Raw genomic sequence first — 20,947 nt, 5'->3', positions numbered from 1 at the left:
AGGGAGGAAAGGGCAAGGAGATGGGGGGCTTTAAAGCCAACGGTGAGATGTTTTTATTTGATGTTGAGGTGGATGGGCAACCACTGGAATGGGCCACCTTCAGTTGCCCATCCAGCGCTCACTGCGTGCAGGGCACCGTCCAAGAACTTGGGGTTGTGTATCAGAGAAGCGGCGCGGCTCAGTGGAAAGAGCCCGGGCTTGGGAGTCAGAGGTCATGGGTTCTAATCCCGGCTCTGCCGCTTGTCAGCGGTGTGACTTTGGGCCAGTCACTTCACTTCTGTGGGCCTCAGTCCCCTCATTTGGAAAATGGGGATGAAGACGGGGAGCCCCACGTGGGACGACCTGATCACCTTGTATCTCCCCCAGCGCTTAGAACAGTGCTTGGCACGTAGTAAGCGCTTGACAAATACCACTATTATTATTATTCTCCCGACAGGGCAGCTAGGCACGTTCGCACGTTCCCTACTGACTGGCTGAAATCGTCATCGGGGCTACTGGCTTCTAAAAGCACAGTTTGGGAAGGAGTCAGATGAATTTTCCAGGGTGGTTTGATTGGGAAGGAGAACGTTGGGATTACGTGGTTGCTGGTGGTGGAATTGCAATTTCCAACGAGGAGTTTGGCGTTGGAAGTCAGCCGGCCTGGGTTCTCGCCTCGGCTTCGCCGCTTGTTTGCTGTTAGACCTTAATCGAGTCACTCGTCTTCTCGCCGCTCCAGTTTCCTCATCTGTAACGTGGGTATAAAATGGCTGTCCTTCCCCCCATCTTAGATTAGGATGGGATCCAGGTCCGATATGAGTATCTTGTATCAAGCCCAGCGCTTAGGTCAGTGTTTGCACAGGGTAGGCGTTTACCAAATTCCACTGTTAGCATTGTTATTATTATTTTCCATGATCTATTTCAGGACTAATCTATCCAGATCCTACTGCCCCCGGGCTCTCCCAGCCAGAGCACGGGCCTGGAGTCAGAAGGTTATGGATTCTAATCCCGGCTCCACCACTTGCCTGCTTTGTGGCCTTGGGCAAACCACTTCACTTCTCTAGACCTCAGTTAACTCCTCTGTAAAATGGGGATCGAGACTGTGAGTCCCGCATGGGACAGGGACCGTGTCCAACTCGATTTGCTTCTATCCACCCTAGCGCTTAGTACAATGCCTGGCACATAGTAAGCGCTTAACAAATACTGCCATCGTCATTATTATTATTATTAATAAGAGGCACGCTTTGCTGAGGCGTCACGTCACGCACGTAACCCAAACGCCAGGGTCCCGGTGCTATCGTTCGAAATGATTACATTTTTTTTTTTGGAAATTTCAAAGTCTTCAATTTCCTTTCGATTTTTATCATCAGAATAAGCAGAAAATCTTCCTCGGGAATGTTTATGAAGGGCGAGGTCAGGTATCTTTCATTTTAATTTGGAATTTGTTAAGGCCGGTCGTGCAGTAACTGTTGTCAACCTAATAAATGCTAATTTGGATCGGAGGAGGGGACTAATCTGTTTCTCATTGAAAGGTTTCTTGTTAGTGTTCAAGGGCTTAGGACACGAGATGAATAAGCTTCAGTGATTCGACTTTTTATCATGGTTAAATCATGTTTGGGGCTGTTCATTTAGTGATTTACAGTGAAACCACTGGGGTTGATCAATCCTTATTATGAATTCGATCTCGCTAATGATTTTTCTGAAAGAGCACTTGATTTAGAATGAGGAATGAACCTCAGCATCCAGAGGAAGGTTCCCGAGATCAGCCGTGGATTGTTTTTCATGTCATTAATGAGGTTCGAGGAGTTTAGAAATACGGTTCCAAGAAAGAAAAAAAAAAAAATCCAGTGAAAATACCACTGAGTTTTCCCTTGCTAACGTAGAAGGCTTAGGGGCTGAAGCCGCCACGGGTTCACTGATATTCAAAGATGCAATTTTATTCAGTCGCGAGGAAAGTCCAAACGAAAAATTCCACACTTCCCGGGCTGGTTAGACGGACGGTGCTTTCGATCAGTCCATCAGTCGGTCGTATATACTGAGCGCTTTCTGTGTGCAGGGCAGTGTACTAAGTGCTTGGGAGGGGAGTCGGAGGTCGAGGGTTCTGATCCCGGCTCCGCCACTAATCAGCTGTGTGACTTTGGGCAAGTCACTTCACTTCTCTGTGCCTCAGTTACCTCATCTGTAAAATGGGGATTAAGGCTTTGAGCCCCACGAGGGACGACCTGGTGACCTTGTGTCTCCCTCAGTGCTTGGCACAGAGTAAGAGCTTAACAAATACCCTCATTATTATTATTAGTATTCTATATTCTAAAGTATTACGATCATCCTAATCCCGGCTCCACCACTCGTCTGCCGTGTGATCCTGGGCACATCACGTCACTTCTCTGTGCCTCAATTACCACATCTGTAAAATGGCGATTGAGACTGTGAGTCCCACGTGGGACAAGGACTACGTCCAACCCGATTAGACCGTAAGCCCGTCAAAGGGCAGGGACTGTCTATCTGTTACCGATTTGTGCATTTCAAGCGCTTAGTACAGTGCTCTGCACATAGTAAGCGCTTAATAAATACTACTGAATGAACTCGATTTAGTTTTACCAACCCCAGCGCTCAGTGCAGGGCCTGGCACCTAGTAAATGCTTAAGACTGAAGAGTCCATGTCACCCAGGAAGCAAGCAATAAATGCCATTCCTACTGCTTCCGATCCATCAATGAGTGGTATTTATTGAGCGCTTCCCGTGGGCAGAGCACTATGCTAGGTGCTTGGGAGAGTGTAATATAACAATAGAATAGACACATTCCCCGCCCACAACGAGCTTAGAGTCCAGAGGGGGAGGCAGACATTAATATAGATCAATAAATGGACAGAGGTGCTGTAGGTCTAGGCGGGAGCTGAATAAAGGGAGCAAGTCAAGGTGACGTAGAAGGGATTGGGAGAAGAGGAATTGAGGGATCAGTCAGGGAAGGCTTCTTGGAGGAGATGGGCCTTCAATAAGGCTTTGAAGGTGGGGAATTGTCGGTCGGATGTGAAGAGGGAAGGGCGTTCCAGGGCTTCTTGTGGGCAGGGAGCAAGTCTACCAATACCTGTTGTCTCGTACTCTCCCAAGTGCTCAGTACAGTGCTTTGCCCACGGTAAGCGCTCGATAAATACCATTGATGGGTGGATTGGAAGTAGTAGGAATGATATTTATTGCGTGCTTCCTAATAATAATAATGTTGGTATTTGTTAAGCGCTTACTATGTGCAGAGCACTGTTCTGAGCGCTGGGGGAGATACAGGGTCATCAGATTGCCCCACGTGAGGCTCACAGTCTCCATCCCCATTTTACAGATGAGGGAACTGAGCCCCAGAGAAGTGACCTGCCCACAGTCACACAGCTGGGTTTGATACACTCTTCAACAGTAGCAGGAGACAAGTTTCCTGTTGTACAGGGAGCTTGGATTTTAACAGTGCTTTGGAGTTTTGTTTTTATATTAATTATTCACGTTAAGGGCTTACTGTGTGCCAGGCACTGTACTAAGCACTAGGAAAGATACAGCCTAATCAGTTTGGACACAGTTCATGGCCCAGGTGGGGCTCGCAGTCTTAATCCTCCTTTGACAGATGAAATGACCATGATCATTATGAGGTTTACTACTGTGCTAATAGTACTTATTGATGCTTAGTGTGCACCAGGCAGTGTATTGACTGCTGGGGAGGCACAATGAGGTGCCTGAATTTTTGCTTATTTTGTATTCCCCGCAGCTCTCAGTACAGTGTGGTCTGCACAGAACAGGCACTCGACAAAAACTGTTATCGTCACAGTACAAATTTTCCTTAAAATGGAGCTTCTCAAGAAAGCAGTCACTGAGTTATAAGAGAACTGTTTTGGGTTTTTTTTGCTTTTTTTTAAAGTGGTGTTCATTAAGCGCTTCCTGTGCAAAGGCACTGTTCTAAGCACTGGCTTAGATGCGAGGTAATTAGTGGGACACAATCCCTGCCCCACACGGGGCTCCCAGTCTTAATCCCCATTTTCTAAATGAGCAGACGGAGGCACAGAGAAGTGACTGCCCAAGGTCACACGGCAGACGAGGGGCAGGGGCGGGATCAGAATCCGGGTCCTCCGACTCCCAGGCCCACGCTCTTTCCACTAGGCCACGCCGCTTCCCTGGGTGTATCAGTCAATCAGTGCTATTTCCTGAGCGCCTACCATGCGGAGAACACTGAACTAAGCACTCGAGTGTACGCCTCTACTAGGCCGACTGACAACTCCATCGGTGGGTTGTCACAGATAGTGCAAATGGCCGACTTTGACCTGTTTGTTTCAGCGTTCCCCCAAAGAAATCGTCGGAAAATGAGCTATACTGACTGGTTTTTGTCCCCCCTCCCCCTCTGCCCTTCTCCACCCCACCAGAGGGGCTAATTAATAATAATAATGTTGGTGTTTGTTAAGCGCTTACTGTGCGCAGAGCACTGTTCTAAGCGCTGGGGTAGACACAGGGGAATCGGGTTGTCCCACACGAGGCTCACGGTCTTACTTCCCATTTTACAGATGAGGTAACTGAGGCACAGAGAAGTGAAGTGACTTGCCCACAGTCACACAGCCGACGAGCGGCAGAGCCGGAATTCGAACCCATGACCTCTGGCTCCCAAGCCCGTGCTCTTTCCATTGAGGAACAGTGGGAGAATCTGGAACCTGGAGGAGATAAAATTGGATTTTCTAGACTGTAAGCTCCTTGTGAGCAGGGAATGTGTCTTTCACTTCTGATAATAATGATAATAATGATAACAGCTAGATGGTTAGAGACCACAACACTGATAACAAAGCTTAGGTTGCGGTTTGTGGCAGGGGACAGGACGTTCTAGAGAAAGTATATCCATGGAGTCGCTATGAATTGGAAACGACTCGATGGTGTATTTGCTGAGTGCTTACTTATGTGCCAGGCACTGTACTAAGCGCTGGGGTGGAGGCAAGCAAATTGGGCTGGACACAGTTCCTGCCCTAGTCTTAATCCCCATTTTAAAGAGGAGGGAACTGAGGCCCGGAGAAGTGAAGTGACTCACCGAAGGTCACAGAAGCAGACAAGCGGTGGAGTCGGGATTAGGACCCGGCTCTTTCTGACTCCCAGGCCCCTGCTCTATCCATTAGTCCACGGACCGTCCTTTCCCGAGTGCTTAGTACAGTGCCCTGCACACATTAAGCGCTCAATACATACAGTTGATCGATGATTTGATTGACCGTCATCCCATGATTATATTAACGGTGATAGCTAAGTGCCAGCACTAGGTTAACTAGTGCTTAGCACATAGTAAGCACTTACCAAATACCGTCACTTTTGGGCTTGGGAGTCAGAGGTCACGGGCCGTAATCCCGGCTCCGCCACCTGTCCGCTGTGTGACTCTGGGCAAGCCACTTAACCTCTCTGTGCCTCGGTTACCTCATCTGGAAAATGGGGATTAAGGCTGTGAATCCCACGTGGGACAGCCGATTACCTTGTATCCCCCCAGCGTTTAGAACAGTGCTCGGCACCTAGTAAGCACTTAACAAATGTCATCGTCGTTATTACTAGAGAATCAGGTCGGCGTCCCCGTCCCATACAGGAGTCACAGCTTCACCGGGAGGGAGAGCGGGTACCGAATCCTCCTTTTACAAGTGAGGAAACTGGGGCACAGAGAAGTGAAGTGACTTGCCTGAAGTCACACAGCTGGAATGAGCAGCCAGATGGCCCGGCTCCCAGGCCGGTGGTCTTCCTACTAGGCCAAGCTGCTTCTTGCGGCCGTGAGTCATTGCCGGCCGTGTTTGTTGGTGTCGTTAGAGGGAGGTCTCCTATTTTCTAGTGCAACAAAGTAGAAAAGTGCTTTATAGAATTATGTTTAACCCCCCAATCCTGCTTTCCATTGAGTTGCTTTCTCTGCCTCCGCATTTTCTCTCTTGTGAACGTTCGCCTTCCCGTTAAATGTGCTTTTAATGAAATCCTCTGACAGCTGTCTCGACTGCACTGGAAACCGAAAATTTACGCTCCCTTTCGAGACGGAATTCAGTTAAAGCCGGTAAACTGAATTCAGCTTTATTACTACTCAAATGAAAAATATTTTGATTACGGTTACAAGGTAAGCAGTCGGAAACCGAGGAATAAATCAACAGTGAAGCCCAGCGGTTAGGAACATTCAGTGGGTGACATTGGGAAATGGCAAGGCTCATTCTTTCTCATAGTCTGCGTCCTCATTAGGTATCGAAAAAGCTGATCCCAACATTTGGGATGATATAGGTATTGCGTTTTCGACATCTACAGATGATAATTGGTCACAGATACGTGTAATTGCAGTTTAGTCAAATATATGAAGTTAGGTCGACTGGAAATAATGCCAGAGTTTCAATCTCCTGCTTCCTTCCCGCCTTACCCTCGTGCTTATTCGGAAGAGAAGAACATAGAAATGTCAGCTGTTAGAGACCCACTTCCTGATCTTGGAGGCTCACCCAAATGATGATGATATAGCAGACATTTGTACAGCCCTTTGTAATTATAACTGGGGGCGTATAATAATAATTGGGGACTGTTATTAGTGCCGGGGTAGATGCAAGCGAATCGGGTTGGACACGGTCCCTGTCCTACGTGGGGCTCCCAAACGTAATCCCCGTTTTACAGATGAGGTAACTGAGACCCAGAGAAGTGAAGTGACTTGACAGGGTCACACAGCAAATGGCAGAGCCGGCATTAGGACCCAGGTCCTTCTGTCTCCCAGATCTGGGCTCTCTCTACGTGGGCCCTGCGGCTTCACTGCATTTCCATGATTTATCTTATCTCTCTGACACAACCTCCCTAATAATAATGGTATTTATAATGGTAATGAACCCCCGGGGGACAGGCAGACCCAAATTATTGACCATTCATTCATTCAGTAGTATTTATTGAGCTCTTACTATGTGCGGAGCACTGTACTAAGCGCCTGGAATCGACAAATCGGTAACAGATAGAGACAGTCCCTGCCCTTTGACGGGCTCGCGGTCTAATCGGGGGAGACGGACAAAAACAATAGCAACAAATAGAATCGAGGGGATGAACATCTCATTAAAACAATAGCAAATAAATAGAATCAAGGTGATGTACATCTCATTAACAAAATAAATAGGGTAATGAAGAAATATACAGTCGAGCGGACGAGTACAGTGCTGAGGGGAGGGGAAGGGAGAGGGGGAGGAGCAGAGGGAAAGGGGGGGAAGAGAGGGCTTAGCTGAGGAGAGGTGAAGCGGGGGTGGAGGGGGAGCAGAGGGAAAAGGGGGAGCTCAGTGTGGGAAGGCCTCTTGGAGGAGGCGAGCTTTAAGAAGGGCAAAGATAGAATCATTTTTTTCTTGCTGGGGAGTTTTGGTGAAGAGCTGGGACGTGTAGGCTTTATTCTCTCAATCAGTCAATCAGTTGTATTCATTGAGCGCTTGCTGTGTGCAATACACTTGGGAGAGTACCATATAAGAGAGTCGGTAGACAGGTTCCCTGTCCCCAAAAGAGCGTACAGTCTAGAGGGGGGAACACATATTAATATAAATTAGTAATTTATACAGATGTATACAGAGGTTCTAAGGGGCTGAGAGTGGGGTGAATACCAAATGCCCAGAGGGTACAGATGAACAGCACGGAGTAACTTCGCTATTGCCAAGAGCTGTTTGAAGAAGACACTTGTTTTCCTCTGTTCTCTTAATTGGTACAAAGCTCAGAGTAAATAATTCATGCCATTATTTAGCCCTCTCGGTGACTGATGGAAAGAAATAGAGGGTGAGCTCCACTTCCCTCTCTTTATTCCTTCCTTTTAATTGTGATGTTGCCGCTTCTCGTAGCCCACACCTTCGTCATTCTTGCCCAGAAGACATGGCCATGGTGGTATTTGTTGATGATGATGATGGTATTTGTTGAGCGCTTACTAGGTGCCAGGCACGTACTAAGCCCTGGGGTGAATACAAGTGAGTTAGATATAATCCCTGTCCCACGTGGGGCTCGGAGTCTCAATCCCCATTTTAAAAATGAGATAACCGAGGCCCAGAGAAGTGAAGTGACTCGCCCAAGGTCACCCAGCAGACAAGCGACACGGAGCCGGGATTAGAACCCATGACCTATCGGACACAATCTCCATCCAACCCGATGATCTTATATCTAAGATAGATAGATAGATGGAATAGTGTCTGGCACATAGTAAGCTCTGTAAGCTCGCTGTGGGCAGGGAATGAGTCTGTTTATTCTCCCGAGCGCTTAGTACAGTGCTCTGCACACAGTGAGCGCTCAATAAATAGGATCGAATGAAGAAAATGAATGAATGAACTGAAGAACCCTGGGGGGCGGTGCTCCTGAGCTGCTCAAGAGCGTGGGCTTAGGAGTCAGAGGTCATGGGTTCTAATCCCGGCTCTGCCAATTGTCAGCTGGGTGACTCTGGGCAAGTCACTTCTCTGTGCCTCAGCTACCTCATCTATAAAATGGGGATGAAGACTGTGAGCGCCCCGTGGGACAACCTGATTACCTTATATCTACCCCAGCGCTTAGAACGGTGCTTGGCACATAGTGAGCGCTTAACAAATACCACCATCATCACCATTATTATTATTGTTAATAACAAATACCATAATCATTAGTATTATCATTTAGAATGCCTCGGGGGTATCGAGATTCAGTCCCGGCAGCGAAACCTCCTGTCCCACCCTCGCCTCCCTCTCGCTCTGCCCTACTGTCATTCTCCACCAGAAGCCACCCGACTCCTCTCTCCGATGGCAGAAGCTTCATTTGAAGATAAAGGATGGGGGGGCAGAGGGCAGAATTATTCTCTTTCTTTCTTCCATAAACGGGGAGGCGTGAGCTTCCCGCAGTGCCAAGAATCCAGGGAGGGGGGAGGGGGGCCGGCTCAGCTCTCAGAGGTGCACAGTAGGGTAGAACTTCCCGTTTGAACGGAGATGAAGCTGGAAAACCCTCTCTACCTTCCCCATCACCGGCGGTACGTTATGTCCAGAGTAGGCAGCGGGGATTAAAACGGGATTCACCGAAAGACCCGAACCTCGCCCTGCAGTCGATGAGATGGAAGTGCGAGTACGGAGGTCGGTCTGGAGTCTGAACCGAAGTCCTCGTGTGGCCTTTGGGCTGTAGGTCTCTCCCCCCTCAGCCCCGGGGCTATCATAACCCCGTTGCCGCGTCACCTAAGAACTCAGCTTCTGGGGTGTCATTCGTGGCCCGTGGCGAGGCAAACCAAGAACCTCAGCACCTCAGCCTCTGAGATGTCGTTCGTAACCCACCGTCACGCCAGCTGGGAACCTCGACCTCGGTGCCGTCAATCATAGCCCGCCGCCAGACGGGCCGGGCACCTCAGCCTCCGGGATGTCATCCCGGAGCCGCTTCCACGCCAGCTGGGCCCCTTAGCGCCTCGGCCTCTGTGATGTCAATCGTTCCCGTTTCCTTGCCAACCGGGCCCCTCTGTGACGTCATTCATTCTTGCTTCCCCGCCAAGTGGCCCCCTCAGCACCTCAGCCTCTGTGATGTCATTTAGCATCTGCTTCTTCACCGCCTGGGCCCCTTAGCCTCTGTGATGTCAGTTGGTTCCCACTTCCACTCCAAGAGGACCCCTCAGCACCTCAGCCTCTGTGATGTCTTTCAGGATCCACCGCGATGCTAACCGGGACTCTCGGCCTCTGGGACGTCATTCATTCCTGCTCCCGTGCCAACCGGGCCCTCAGCATCTCAGCTTCCGTCATGTCATTCATTCCCACTTCCACGCCAAGTGGGCCCCTCGGCCCCCCAACCTCTGTGCCGTCATTCAGGATCCGCTTCTATGCCACCCGGGCCCCTCAGCCTCTGTGATTCATTCCCACTTCCACGCCAAGTGGGCCCCTCGGCACCTCAGCCTCTGTGAGGTCATTCATTCCCGCTTCCTCACCAAGGGGGCCCCTAGCCTCTCCAGCACACCCACTTGTTCAGCAGCGTCGCCTCCATGTCTGCGTCTGTCCGTACCTGTCCCGCTGTCTGTCTGCACCCATCCGTGGACCCGTCCGTTTTCTCTTTGCTTTCGGATGCGTGTCGCCAGAGATGTCGGGAAGGGCGACCCCTTCTCTGTGGCCTGCCCGGGCGGCACGGAGGGATCGGCTTTCTCGGGGAGCCTGGGGCCCGTCCTTCCTCAAGGATACGGGAAAGGCGATTGAAATTTAGGCTTCCGGGGTTCAGGGGATTTTGTTTCCTGTTCCCCTTAGACCTCCGAGTCCCAGACCTGGGGAGAAGCAGCTCCTCTGGCTTCCTGGTGCCCTCCTTGGCCCTCCCAACGCGGGACTCTACTCTAGCCACCGTAGCCCCCTTCTAGACTGGACCTCCTCTAGATCCCCTTTAGACTGGAGCTCCTTTGAGCCCCTCTGGACAGGAGCTCCTCCAAGTCCTCAAGCAGGCAAGGGCGGAGGCAAGGGCCCAACGCGGGACTCTACTCTAGCCACCGTAGCCCCCTTCTAGACTGGACCTCCTCTAGATCCCCTTTAGACTGGAGCTCCTTTGAGCCCCTCTGGACAGGAGCTCCTCCAAGTCCTCAAGCAGGCAAGGGCAGAGGCAAGGGGGGAGTGAAAGAGGAAGAGTGGGAAAAGACAGGGAGAGAGGGGGAGGAGAGACGGGGAGGTGGAAGCTAGCTATTTCCCTCCTCAGCCCGGGGCAGCCATTTGCAACAGGCCCAACCCCCGACTTCCCCTCCGCCACCACTCCAGCCCGAGACTTTTTTCAGTCCGAGGAGATCGGTGCCCGGATAAGGTTAAGGCCCAAAAGTCCTGAGAGCATTTAACCTTACAGGTAATTCGACTCGGCATTAGGCTCCCAGGATTATTCTTATCATCGTCCCTGTCTTCCCCGAGCAGCTGGAGACTCCCCATCCCTCCTCACCGTTGGCTTTAAAGCACTTAATCACCTTGTCCCCTCCTACCTCACCTAGCTACTCGGCTCCTACAACCCAGCCCACACACCCCGTTCCTCTGACGCCAGCCTTCTCACTGTCCCTCCATCTCGTCCGTCTCTCCGCCGACCTCTCGCCCACATCCCGCCTCTGGCCTGGAACGCCCTCCCTCCTCGGAGCCGACAGATAATTGCTCTTCCCCACTTCAGAACCTCACTGAAGGCGCATCTCCTTAGTACAGTGCTCAAGGCAAGTCACTTAACTTCTCTGTGCCTCAGTTACCTCATCTGTAAAATGGGGATTAAAACCGTGAGCCCCACGTGGGACAACCCGATCACCCCGTATCTACCCCAGCGCTTAGAACAGTGCTCGGCACATAGTAAGCGCTTAACAAATACCAACGTTATTATTATAAATACGACTGAATGGATGGACGAATCTCCTCCAAGAAACCTTCCCTGACTAAGCCCTCCTCTCCTTTTCTCCCACTCCTGCGCCGCTCTTGCTCCTTCATTCATCCTCCCTCCCATCCCCACAGCACATATGTATCTATCTGTATAGATCTGTAATCTATTTATATTAATGTCCGTCTCCCCCTCTAGACTGTGAGTTGGTTGTGGACAGGAATGGGTCTGTTTGTTGTTATATTGTACTCTCCCAAGTGCTCAGTACAGTGCTTTGCCTCGGTCTGAAGAGTAAAGTCAACCCCTCCAGGCCCTGCTTCCACCTCCCCATCTGTCCTCCCCCTCTCTCCCTGTCTTTTCCCACTCTTCCTCTTTCACCTCCCCCTTGCCTCTGCCCTTGCCTGCTTGAGGACTTGGAGGAGCTACTGTCCAGAGGGGCTCAAAGGAGCTCCAGTCTAAAGGGGATCTAGAGGAGGTCCAGTCTAGAAGGGGGCTACGGTGGCTAGAGTAGAGTCCCGCGTTGGGAGGGCCAAGGAGGGCATCGGGAATCCGGACCCCCATCTTGGATTAGTCGGCTCCCCCTCTGGCGTAGCCGAAAGGACAACGGAAAACCGTTGGCTCGATGGGGTCTGGGGCTCTGTGCCGGCCTTTGCGGAGCGAGGGCGATTTCACCTCGCGTAGCTCAAGGTGAAGGGTCGGAGGAAGGTATGTATCTCACGTGAATTTATCGTCAGCAGTGAACGGCAGTATCTCCTTGAGCGATGAAAAGGCCGTCTGTACGATCGTCCGATAAGACCCGGGTCTTTAAAGCCCCACAGCGGACAGGCGGCGGAGCCGGGATAAGAATCCAGGTCCTTCTGACTCCCGGGCCCGAACTCTATCCACGAGGCCATGCTGCTTCTCAGCCACCGAGGGGCCGGTAGAACTGATCCTCCCGCTGTCGGGGATGTGGGATTTCAGGCGGTGTCCCGATTTCCAGCAGGCGGGGGGAACAACTCCGAGAAATCGAAAGCGCACGGGGCTTTCCCGAGATGCATCGGGAGCGGGGGCGGCCTCGGAGGGGAGATTCTGCCCGTCCGAGGGCACCGTGAGATCATTCGTCTCCATCCGGGACCACCGTGCCTCGGTCTTCTCTCTCCTAATTTGTGGACGGGGTGGAAAATGGCACCCTTTGTAAGGCATCTAAATATGAGTCGTTTTGCTAACTCTTAGAGCAAATAAATATAAATAGCGGATGTGCTCTGAATAACTAGTACCCGCTTTTATCCGCTCAGTCAATTTGATACATTCTTGTTACTTTGTCGCATAAATCTATGGGACCCAGTGTGTCTGCATAATTTATTTTTATTTTTAATCAAGGAGACAGCCTGTTTCAGCGGAATTTTCAATCTGCGGAGAGGTTGTTGAAAGTGCTGAGAAACGTGTTAAACAAATATCAAACTTGTTCCTTCCGAATTTTGAAATAAGAACCGTCATTTCTTGTGGCTTTATGATAATAAAATTATACTCAACTGCCGGATGAGTGTTTTATGAAAAATATTTTAAGCCTGAAAGATGACAATAATTACATCTGCCAGCTCCTTCATTATATGGGCCTGCTTCTATCCAGTGAAATGGAAAAGTTTAAATTTAGAATTATTGGAACCAAATTCCCTTTATCAGTGAAAGAGCATCTGTTCACAATTACTTAGAAAGTGGGACGAATGAATCTTTTCTGCACAGGCATTTATTGCTCCGATATATATGAATTGCAAGAAATGCTTGGAATTTAACAGTCCATTGATCAACACTTTTTAGAATGGGGGGCTTTTTTTTTTGTAAATGGTATTTTTTTTTAATGGCGTTAAGCGCTCACTATGGGTCAAGCGGGGTTCTGAGCGCTGGCGTAGAGCCAAGTTAATCGGGTCGGACACGGTCCCTGTCCCTCTTGGGGCTCACGGTCTAAATAGCGGGGGACGGTCTCATTCGGAGGGACCCTGACCACGTGTGAATCGCAAGAAATGCTTCGAATTTAGCAGTTGGAAGCTTTTAGAATGGAGGCATTTTTTCAGTGTCATTTGTTTAGCACTTATTATGTGCCAAACACTAGGGTAGATACGAGATAATAACAATAATAATTATGGTATTTGTTAAGCGCTTACTAGGTGCCAAGCACTGTTCTAAGCACTGGGGTAGATACAAGGTAATCCGGTTGTCCCATGTGGGGCTCACAGTCTCAATCCTCATTTTACAGATGAGGTCACTGAGGCACGGAGAAGTTAAGTGACTTGCCCAAGGTCACACAGCAGACAGGTGGCGGAGCCGGGATAACTACGCAGGTCCCTCTGACTCCCAGGCCCGGGCTCTTTCCCCGAGGCCGCGCTGCTTCCAACAGAAATTCATTAGGAATATTAAAAGTACTGCCGGCTGGCCTAGTTAATCATTCTTCATTTCTGATTTCCAAAGGAACTAATTGAGGCATAATTTATGCCTTCGGTAGGAAGGACCATAGCCATTCATTCATTTGGAGTGCTGTACTAGGCGACTCGGAGAATATAATGCGAGTAAGAGGCAGAATTCGTACCCTGAGGAACTTACAGCCCTACAGAGGAGACAGGCAGACCTGAACTGTATATGTAAAATGGGAGCAGGAGAAAAACTACAGAACACAGTTAGTAGAAGTCAAGCGTTAATCTAAATCAAAAAAATTTCAGAGAGGTACAGAAGGGGCGGATGGTGGAGATGAGAGATTAATCACGGAAGGCCTCCTGGAGGAGAGGTGATTTCCGAAGAATTTTGAAGATGAGCGGAGCGGCGATCTGCTGGATGTGAGGAATAGCGTGGCCTAATGGAAATAGCCCGGGCCTGGGAGCCGGAGGACCTGGGTTCTAATCCTGGCTCCGCCACATGTGCGCTGTGTGACCTTGGGCAAGTCACATCACTTTCCTATGCTCCGTTACCTCATCTGTAAACTGGGAAATAACTCCTACTCCCTCCTACTGTGAGCCCCATGTTGAACAGGGACTAATTTGCTTGTATCTAGCATTTAGTACAGCATTCGTTCGTTCATTCATTAGTATTTATTGAGCGTTTACTATGTGCAGAGCACTGTACTAAGCACTTGGAATGTACAGTTTGGCAACAGCCACAGTACCTGGCGCACAGTAAGCGCTTAACAAATACCACAGTTGTTATTAAGCTGTCTCTATCCCAGCGCTCAGGAGAGTGTTTGCCACGTAGTAAGTAATAACAGTGATTATTAGTCGGGGAGAGGGAATTCCAGGCTAAGGAAAGAGTGTGAGCGAGGCGTTGGCCCGGATGTATGTGGGACACGGCGGTTTGAGTGGAAAAAAATGTGAGACGTTTGAATGAGGAGAAGTAGGTGGGGAGAGAGCTGACCGATGTCCGTGGTTAATAATAATAATTATTAATAATAATTATGGTATCTGTTCAGCGCTTACTATGTGCCAGGCACTCTTCTAAGCGCTGGGGTAGCCACAAGATAAGCACAGCCCCCTTTTCCTCTGCTCCCCCACCCCTCCCCGTTCCCCGACACGCTCCCTTTGCTCCATCCCTCCACCCCACCCCTCGGCACTTATGTATATAGAGATGTATGCATGTTTATAATTCCGTTTCTTTTTATTAATGATGTGTATATATTTATAATTCTAATTATTAATAATGATGCTACCGATGCCCGTGTACTTGTTTTGATGTCTGTCTCCCCCCTTCTAGACCGTGAGCCCGTTGTGGGCGGGGGTTGTCTCTATTTGTTGCTGAATTGCACTCCCCAAGCGCTTAGTACAGTAAGCGCTCAGTAAACACGATCGAGTGAATGAATGAGTACAAGATTAGGGTTAGGAATTTGTGCAGTAGAACAGAGTTGGTCAAAAGGTTCCCTGCCCACAACGAACTTCCAGCGAACGAACGGTCACACTGATCACTCTCCAGCCCTTCAGGTTTTGTCCGTAGAAGTGGAGTTCTCTGGCTTCTTCCCGAAGCGAATACATTTAGAAGAGTGATGGATGTTCTGATTTCTGTAGTCGGTGGACTGCTGGATTCTCGTACAATCTGTTTTTGATCCGGGCGATGCATTTAAATGAACCCTTCATTGGTAGATGAGGAATAACCACACCTTCCATTTCCAAGTGTAAAAATTAAATTGAAATTTGACTGTGTTGAGTGAACGGAGCAGTCATTTGATTTGAAAGTCAGAGGAGAGCCGTTCTGAGACAAATAGGCTTCGGGGAGACTATTTTTTAAAGACATGCAGAACTACTGGAGCCCTCTTATTCCTTCAGTAATTTGTTTTCAGCAAGTTCTTTGCATCTCCGGAATTGTCATTTTCAAAGTAACTTATTTGTGATTTAAATAGCCGGGCAGAGTCAACGCTGTGGACAATAATACCGATATATATTTTGGATGGTCGATGCGCACTTAGTCTAAAACCCTGCCCGCTCATTAGTATTTAACCTTAATTACCACTCTCACACCACACAGAGCCTGGACCTAGGAGTCAGAAGGACCTGGCTTCCAGTCCCGGCTCTGCCACCTCTCTGCTTTGTGACCGGGGCAAGTCGCTTCATTTCTCTGGGCCTTCAGCTGTAAAATAGGGAGTAAGACCGTGAGCCCACTGTGGGACTTGGATCGCGTCCGATAGTAAGCGCTTAACAAATTCCATAAAAACAACCCATAAAAAAGTCTGAGGTTGGCAGAACAAGTATCCATCATTCGGGAGTATTTATTGAGCCCTGAACTGAGCCCCAGGGAGAAGTCAGTAGAGTTAGAACGCTCTCCCTTCCCCCAAGGAGCTTTCGGTCTAGCAGGGGAAATCGCAGTAAGCGATATTTTTTTTTAATGCCATTCGTTAAGCTCATACTGTGGGCCGAGCACTGTGGTAGACCGTCTTACCTCACCTCCCTTCTCTCCTTCTACATCCCAGCCTGCACGCTCCGCTCCTCTGGTACTGACCTTCTCACTGGGCCTCATTCTCTCCTGTGCCGCCGTCGACCCCCGGCCCACGTCCTTCCTCTGGCTCGGAACGCCCTCCCACCTCAAATCCGCCAGACTAACACACTTCCCTCCTTCGAAGCCCCACTGAAAGCTCTCCTCCTCCAGGAAGCCTTCCCAGACTGAGCCCCCTTGCTGCTTCCCCTCCCCTCCCCATCGCCCCGACTCGCCCCCTTTGCTCTACCCTCCTCCCTGCCCCACAGCACTTGTGTATAAATGTACTTATTTATAATGACAATTCTATTTATTTTTATTAATGATGTGTATATATATCTACAGTTCTATTTATTTATAATGATGCCACTGATGCCGTTTTACTTGTTTTGATGTCTGTCTCCTCCCTTCTAGACCTCGAGTCCGATTTGGGCAGGGATTGTCTCTGTTCGTTGCTGAATTGTGCTTCCCAAGCGCTTAGCACAGTGCTCTGCAGACCGTAAGCGCTCACTACGTACGACTGAACGGATGAATGGTAGATCCAAGTTAATCAGGATGGACTCGGTCCCTGTCCTACGTGGGGCTCTCAGTCTCAATCCCCATTTGACAGAAGAGGTAACTGAGGCACAGCGAAGTGACTTGCCCAAGGCCATACAGCAGACACGTGGTGGATTAGAACCCATGACCTTCTGACAACCAGGCCCGTGCTCTATCTACAATGCCGTGCTGCTGATGGGATTCAGCCTCCAGTCCCGCACTGTACCGAACGCTTGGTTCAAATGCTCGGTTCAGGAGCATAGGTCGCGTTCCTTGCACTGAAAGAGCTCAGATTCTAACGAGGCGGACAGACATGTCCACACGCAACGAACGCTGTGGGACGTGGACTGCGTTCAACCTGATTAACATGTCTGTACCCCAGCCGATTAGCCGGTCAGTCGCGTGTATTGAGAGCTTCCTGTGGGCAGAGCACCGTCCTAAGCCCTTGGGAGAGTACAGTGTAACGATAAACACATTCCCTGCCCACGACGAGCTTCCAGCCTAGTAGGGGGATGGGTGGAATAAAGGCTCCGGATCCAGGGTCGGCGTCGGGACTGAGCCGGGTCGAGCCATCCTTCCGTCTCCTAGGCCCGCGTTCCAGTCATTGAGCCACACCGCACTTTGCCGCCTTGCGGTGCGAGAGTGTGGATTCAGGTTAAATACTGATGAGCCCCGTCTCTGTCCCTCCCCCAGAGCCCATCCATCGACACCTGGATCGGCACGAGGTGAGATACCTGCAGTTCGCCTTCCGGTGGATGAACAACCTGCTGATGAGGGAACTCCCGCTCCAGTGCACGATCCGCCTTTGGGACACCTACCAGGTGAGAGCCGGTGGCCCCCTTCCTTCCCCCGGCCGCCCGGGGACGGGTAGGCGGGGCGGGCGGTGACTCCGCGACCCGTCTCGGGCCTCTCTCCGGACGGCGTGGGGTCTCGGGGCTCCTCGAGGCGGAACTCGGTCTCGGACGGTTCCGGGGTGGGACTTCTGGAAGGAGGCAGCATCCAGAGGGGAGGATGGAGGCGGGACCCGGCCACCCCTGCGGCCGGCCGCCGGCCGGGGCCGTTCCGCTCCCTCTGCGGAGGGTGGGACGGACCTAGCTCTGCCTCGAGGGGAGACGCGCGCCGCGGTGCCCGCCTGTTCCCACGGTGCCCTTGAACGTGTCTACTAATTCTAATTAGAGTATTAGAACAGTGTATTCAATAAATACAATTGATCGATAAATTCCAGATTTGGAAAGAAGTGCTTTGGGGCTGGGACCTGGAGGGAGCGAGTCAGGGCGGCGCGGAAGGGAGTGGGAGAAGAGGAAAGGAGGGCTTAGCGTGAGAAGGCCTCTTGGAGGAGATGGGCCTTCGATAAGGCTTTGAAGGGGGAGAGAGTCACTGTCTGTTGGATGCGAGGAGGGAGGGCGTTCCAGGCCAGAGACGGGACGTGAGCGAGAGGTCGACGGCGAGGTAGGCGAGATGGAAGGACAGTGAGTTGGTTGGCATTAGAGGAGCGGAGTGTGCGGGCCGGGTTGGAGTAGGAGAGCAGCGAGGTGAGGTAGGAGGGGGCAAGGTGATTGAGGGCTTTGAAGCGGTTTAATGGACAGTAGGACTCGAAGCCCGATGCCGAGGTGCTTATTAGGCTAATTTGCGTGCGCCGAGAGGCTGTCACGCATTGGAGTGATTGCTTCCGCAGCCTCATTTCGGAACCAGCAGCACTAGCGTTTTCATAACTTCCAAACCGGGATGGGGGCGGGGACGGGCGGGCCTGGCTATTTCACAGAGCCAAGTAACCATGAAATTGTATTGGACCCTTTGGCAAAGAAAATGCCTGGTAATCATCGCCTGGACAGTTGGTTATCACTCTCCTCTAAACTAGAGTGTTTATCGGCCTCGAACTCTGCGGTCGGCGCGTTTTTCGGCCTCTTTAACCCATTAGAGGGTAGTTGGAAATGCACCCGGCAAATGAGGAGAGATCATTTTCTGGGCCATTGAGTCAACGCTTACCTGTTTCGTGTGGCTTAAAAACAATCACCGAAAGCCAACGGGTCCCATCCAATTAGCCTTCCTCCGGCCCGTTCCCGGACGTCGCTTTTGAAGCACTGGCTGTTCGCTCCACCCACGCGTCAGTGACACCGAGGTTGACGAACGCTTCGGAGAGAAAGGGGGGCGGTCCTCAGCGTCGAAGGCAGCTGAGAGGTCGAAGAGGGTTGGGATGGCGCGGAAGCCGTTGGATTTGGCTATTTATTGCTATTGTTTTTGTCTGCCTGCCTCCCCCGATTAGACTGCGAGCCCGTCATTGGGCAGGGATTGTCTCTATCTGTTGCCGAATTGTACAGTCCAAGCGCTTAGTACGGTGCTCTGAACATAGTAAGCGCTCAATAAATACTGTTGAATGAATGAATGAATTTGGCAAGAGAAGGGCCTCGGTGACGTTAGAGAGGGTGGTTTGTGTGGAGCGAAGCGGGCGGGAAGCCAGTTGGAGGGGTGAAGGAGAGAATTGGATGGGAGGAAGTGGAGGCAGCAGGGATAATAATGGTGACATTATAAATGATTGTTAATAATTATAATCAATATTATCGCTATTTTTAATAACTCCTCACCATTGGCTTTGAAGCAGTCAATCACCTTGCCCTCCTACCTCACCTGATTACTCCAACCCAGCCCGCACACTTTGCCCCTCTGATGCTAACATTGTCTCCGTACCTCGATCTTATCTGTCTCGCCGCTGACCTCTCGCCCACGTCCTACCTCTGGCTCAGATCACCCAACCTCCTCATGTCAGACAGACAAGTACTCTCCCCCACTTCAAAGCCTTATTGAAGGCCCACCTCCTCCAAGAAGCCTTCCCTGACTGCACCCTCCTCTCCTCTTCTCCCTCTCCCTTTTGCATCGCTCTGACTTGCTCCCTTCATTCATCCTCCCTCCCAGCCCTACAGAACATATGCATGTATCTGTTATTTATTTATATATGTATTTATTACTGTCTGTCTCTCCCTGTAGACTGTGAGTTGGTTGTGGTCAGGGAATGTGTCTGCTTGTTGTTTTATTGTCTCCCAAGCACTTAGAACAATGCTTCGCACACAGTAAGCGCTCAACAAATACGATTGAATGAATGAGCAATAATAATAATAATATTCGTGGTGTCGGTTAAGCACTTGTTATGGACAGGCACTGTACTAAGCACTAGGGTAGATACAAGGTAGTCGGGTTGGACACAGTCCCTGTCCCACATAGGGTTCACAGTCTAACTCCCCATTTTACAAATGAGGGAACTGAGGCCCTTAGAAGTGAAATGACTTACCCAAAGTCACACAGACAAGGTGGCAGAACCGGGATTAGAATCCAGGTCCTTCTGACTCTCGGACCCAGGCTTTAGCCACTAGGTCACGGTCCTTCTAATCTCTCAAGGAGTTTGGAGAGGAATGGAAGGAGGGAGATTAGACCGTAAGCCCGTCAAAGGGCAGGGACCGTCTCTATCTGTTACCGATTTGTACATTCCAAGCGCTTAGTCCAGTGCTCTGTACATAGTAAGCGCTTAATAAATACTATTGAATGAATGAATGAGATGGGACGATAACTGGAGGGAGCCTGTGAAGTCAAGGGGAGGTTTGGGGTTATTTTTAGGATAAGGGAGACGTGAGCGTGGTTGAAAGCAGCGGGGAATAGGCCATTGGAAGGTGAACCATTGAAGGGGGCAATCTGGGAGGGGGAGGAAGGAGGGGGGAAGCTGTTTGATACGCTTTGAAGCGAAGGGGTCAGAGGAGCAGGTCGATGGGGTAGGTTTTGAGAGGAGGTGGGAGATATCTCCGTGAGCTGCTATTGGGAAAACCGGGAGAGTCGAAGAGAGCGCAAGAGGAGGGAGGGCCTGGAGAGGAGCAGAGATTTTAAGGAGATCACGCCTGATGGATTTCATTTTCTCAGTCAAGGACGTGACCAGTTCATTAGGGGCAGGAGATAATCTGCGAGCTGGGGGGTTTGAGGAGTTAGTACAGTGCTAAGTGCTTAATACAGTGCTCTGCACACAGTAAGTGCCCAACAAATACGATCGAATGAGTTAGACGTCGGAAGCAGCTGGTCCGGGTAGCGGGTATGGGAGTCAGGTGGAAAAAACAGGGCACCCTGTTATCGATTCATCTGGCACGAATTTTCCGACTTAGCATTTGGGAATGGGGATATTTCTCCACCTTCGCCCAAGCCCGAGCAGTGTCCAGGGAGGATATCGCAAGGAATAGGGTTTGATTCCAAGGTAATAG

General features: G+C 50.4%; 1 protein-coding gene across 1 annotated transcript in view; it reads left to right on the top strand.

Annotated features, from left to right (window-relative positions):
- TBC1D22A (TBC1 domain family member 22A) overlaps positions 1-20,947 on the top strand; it is a 180,941-nt gene that overhangs the window by 96,608 nt on the left and 63,386 nt on the right. Inside the window, exon 11 of the mRNA XM_039914009.1 lies at positions 17,406-17,533. Within this exon, the coding sequence (XP_039769943.1) occupies positions 17,406-17,533 (128 nt within the window). The remainder of the gene's footprint in view (positions 1-17,405; positions 17,534-20,947) is intronic.

Source organism: Ornithorhynchus anatinus, chromosome 14 (assembly GCF_004115215.2).
Source record: "Ornithorhynchus anatinus isolate Pmale09 chromosome 14, mOrnAna1.pri.v4, whole genome shotgun sequence".
Classification (NCBI taxonomy): domain Eukaryota; kingdom Metazoa; phylum Chordata; class Mammalia; order Monotremata; family Ornithorhynchidae; genus Ornithorhynchus; species Ornithorhynchus anatinus.
Note: the sequence above shows the minus strand (reverse complement) of the source record. Positions and strands in the feature narration are given on the sequence as shown.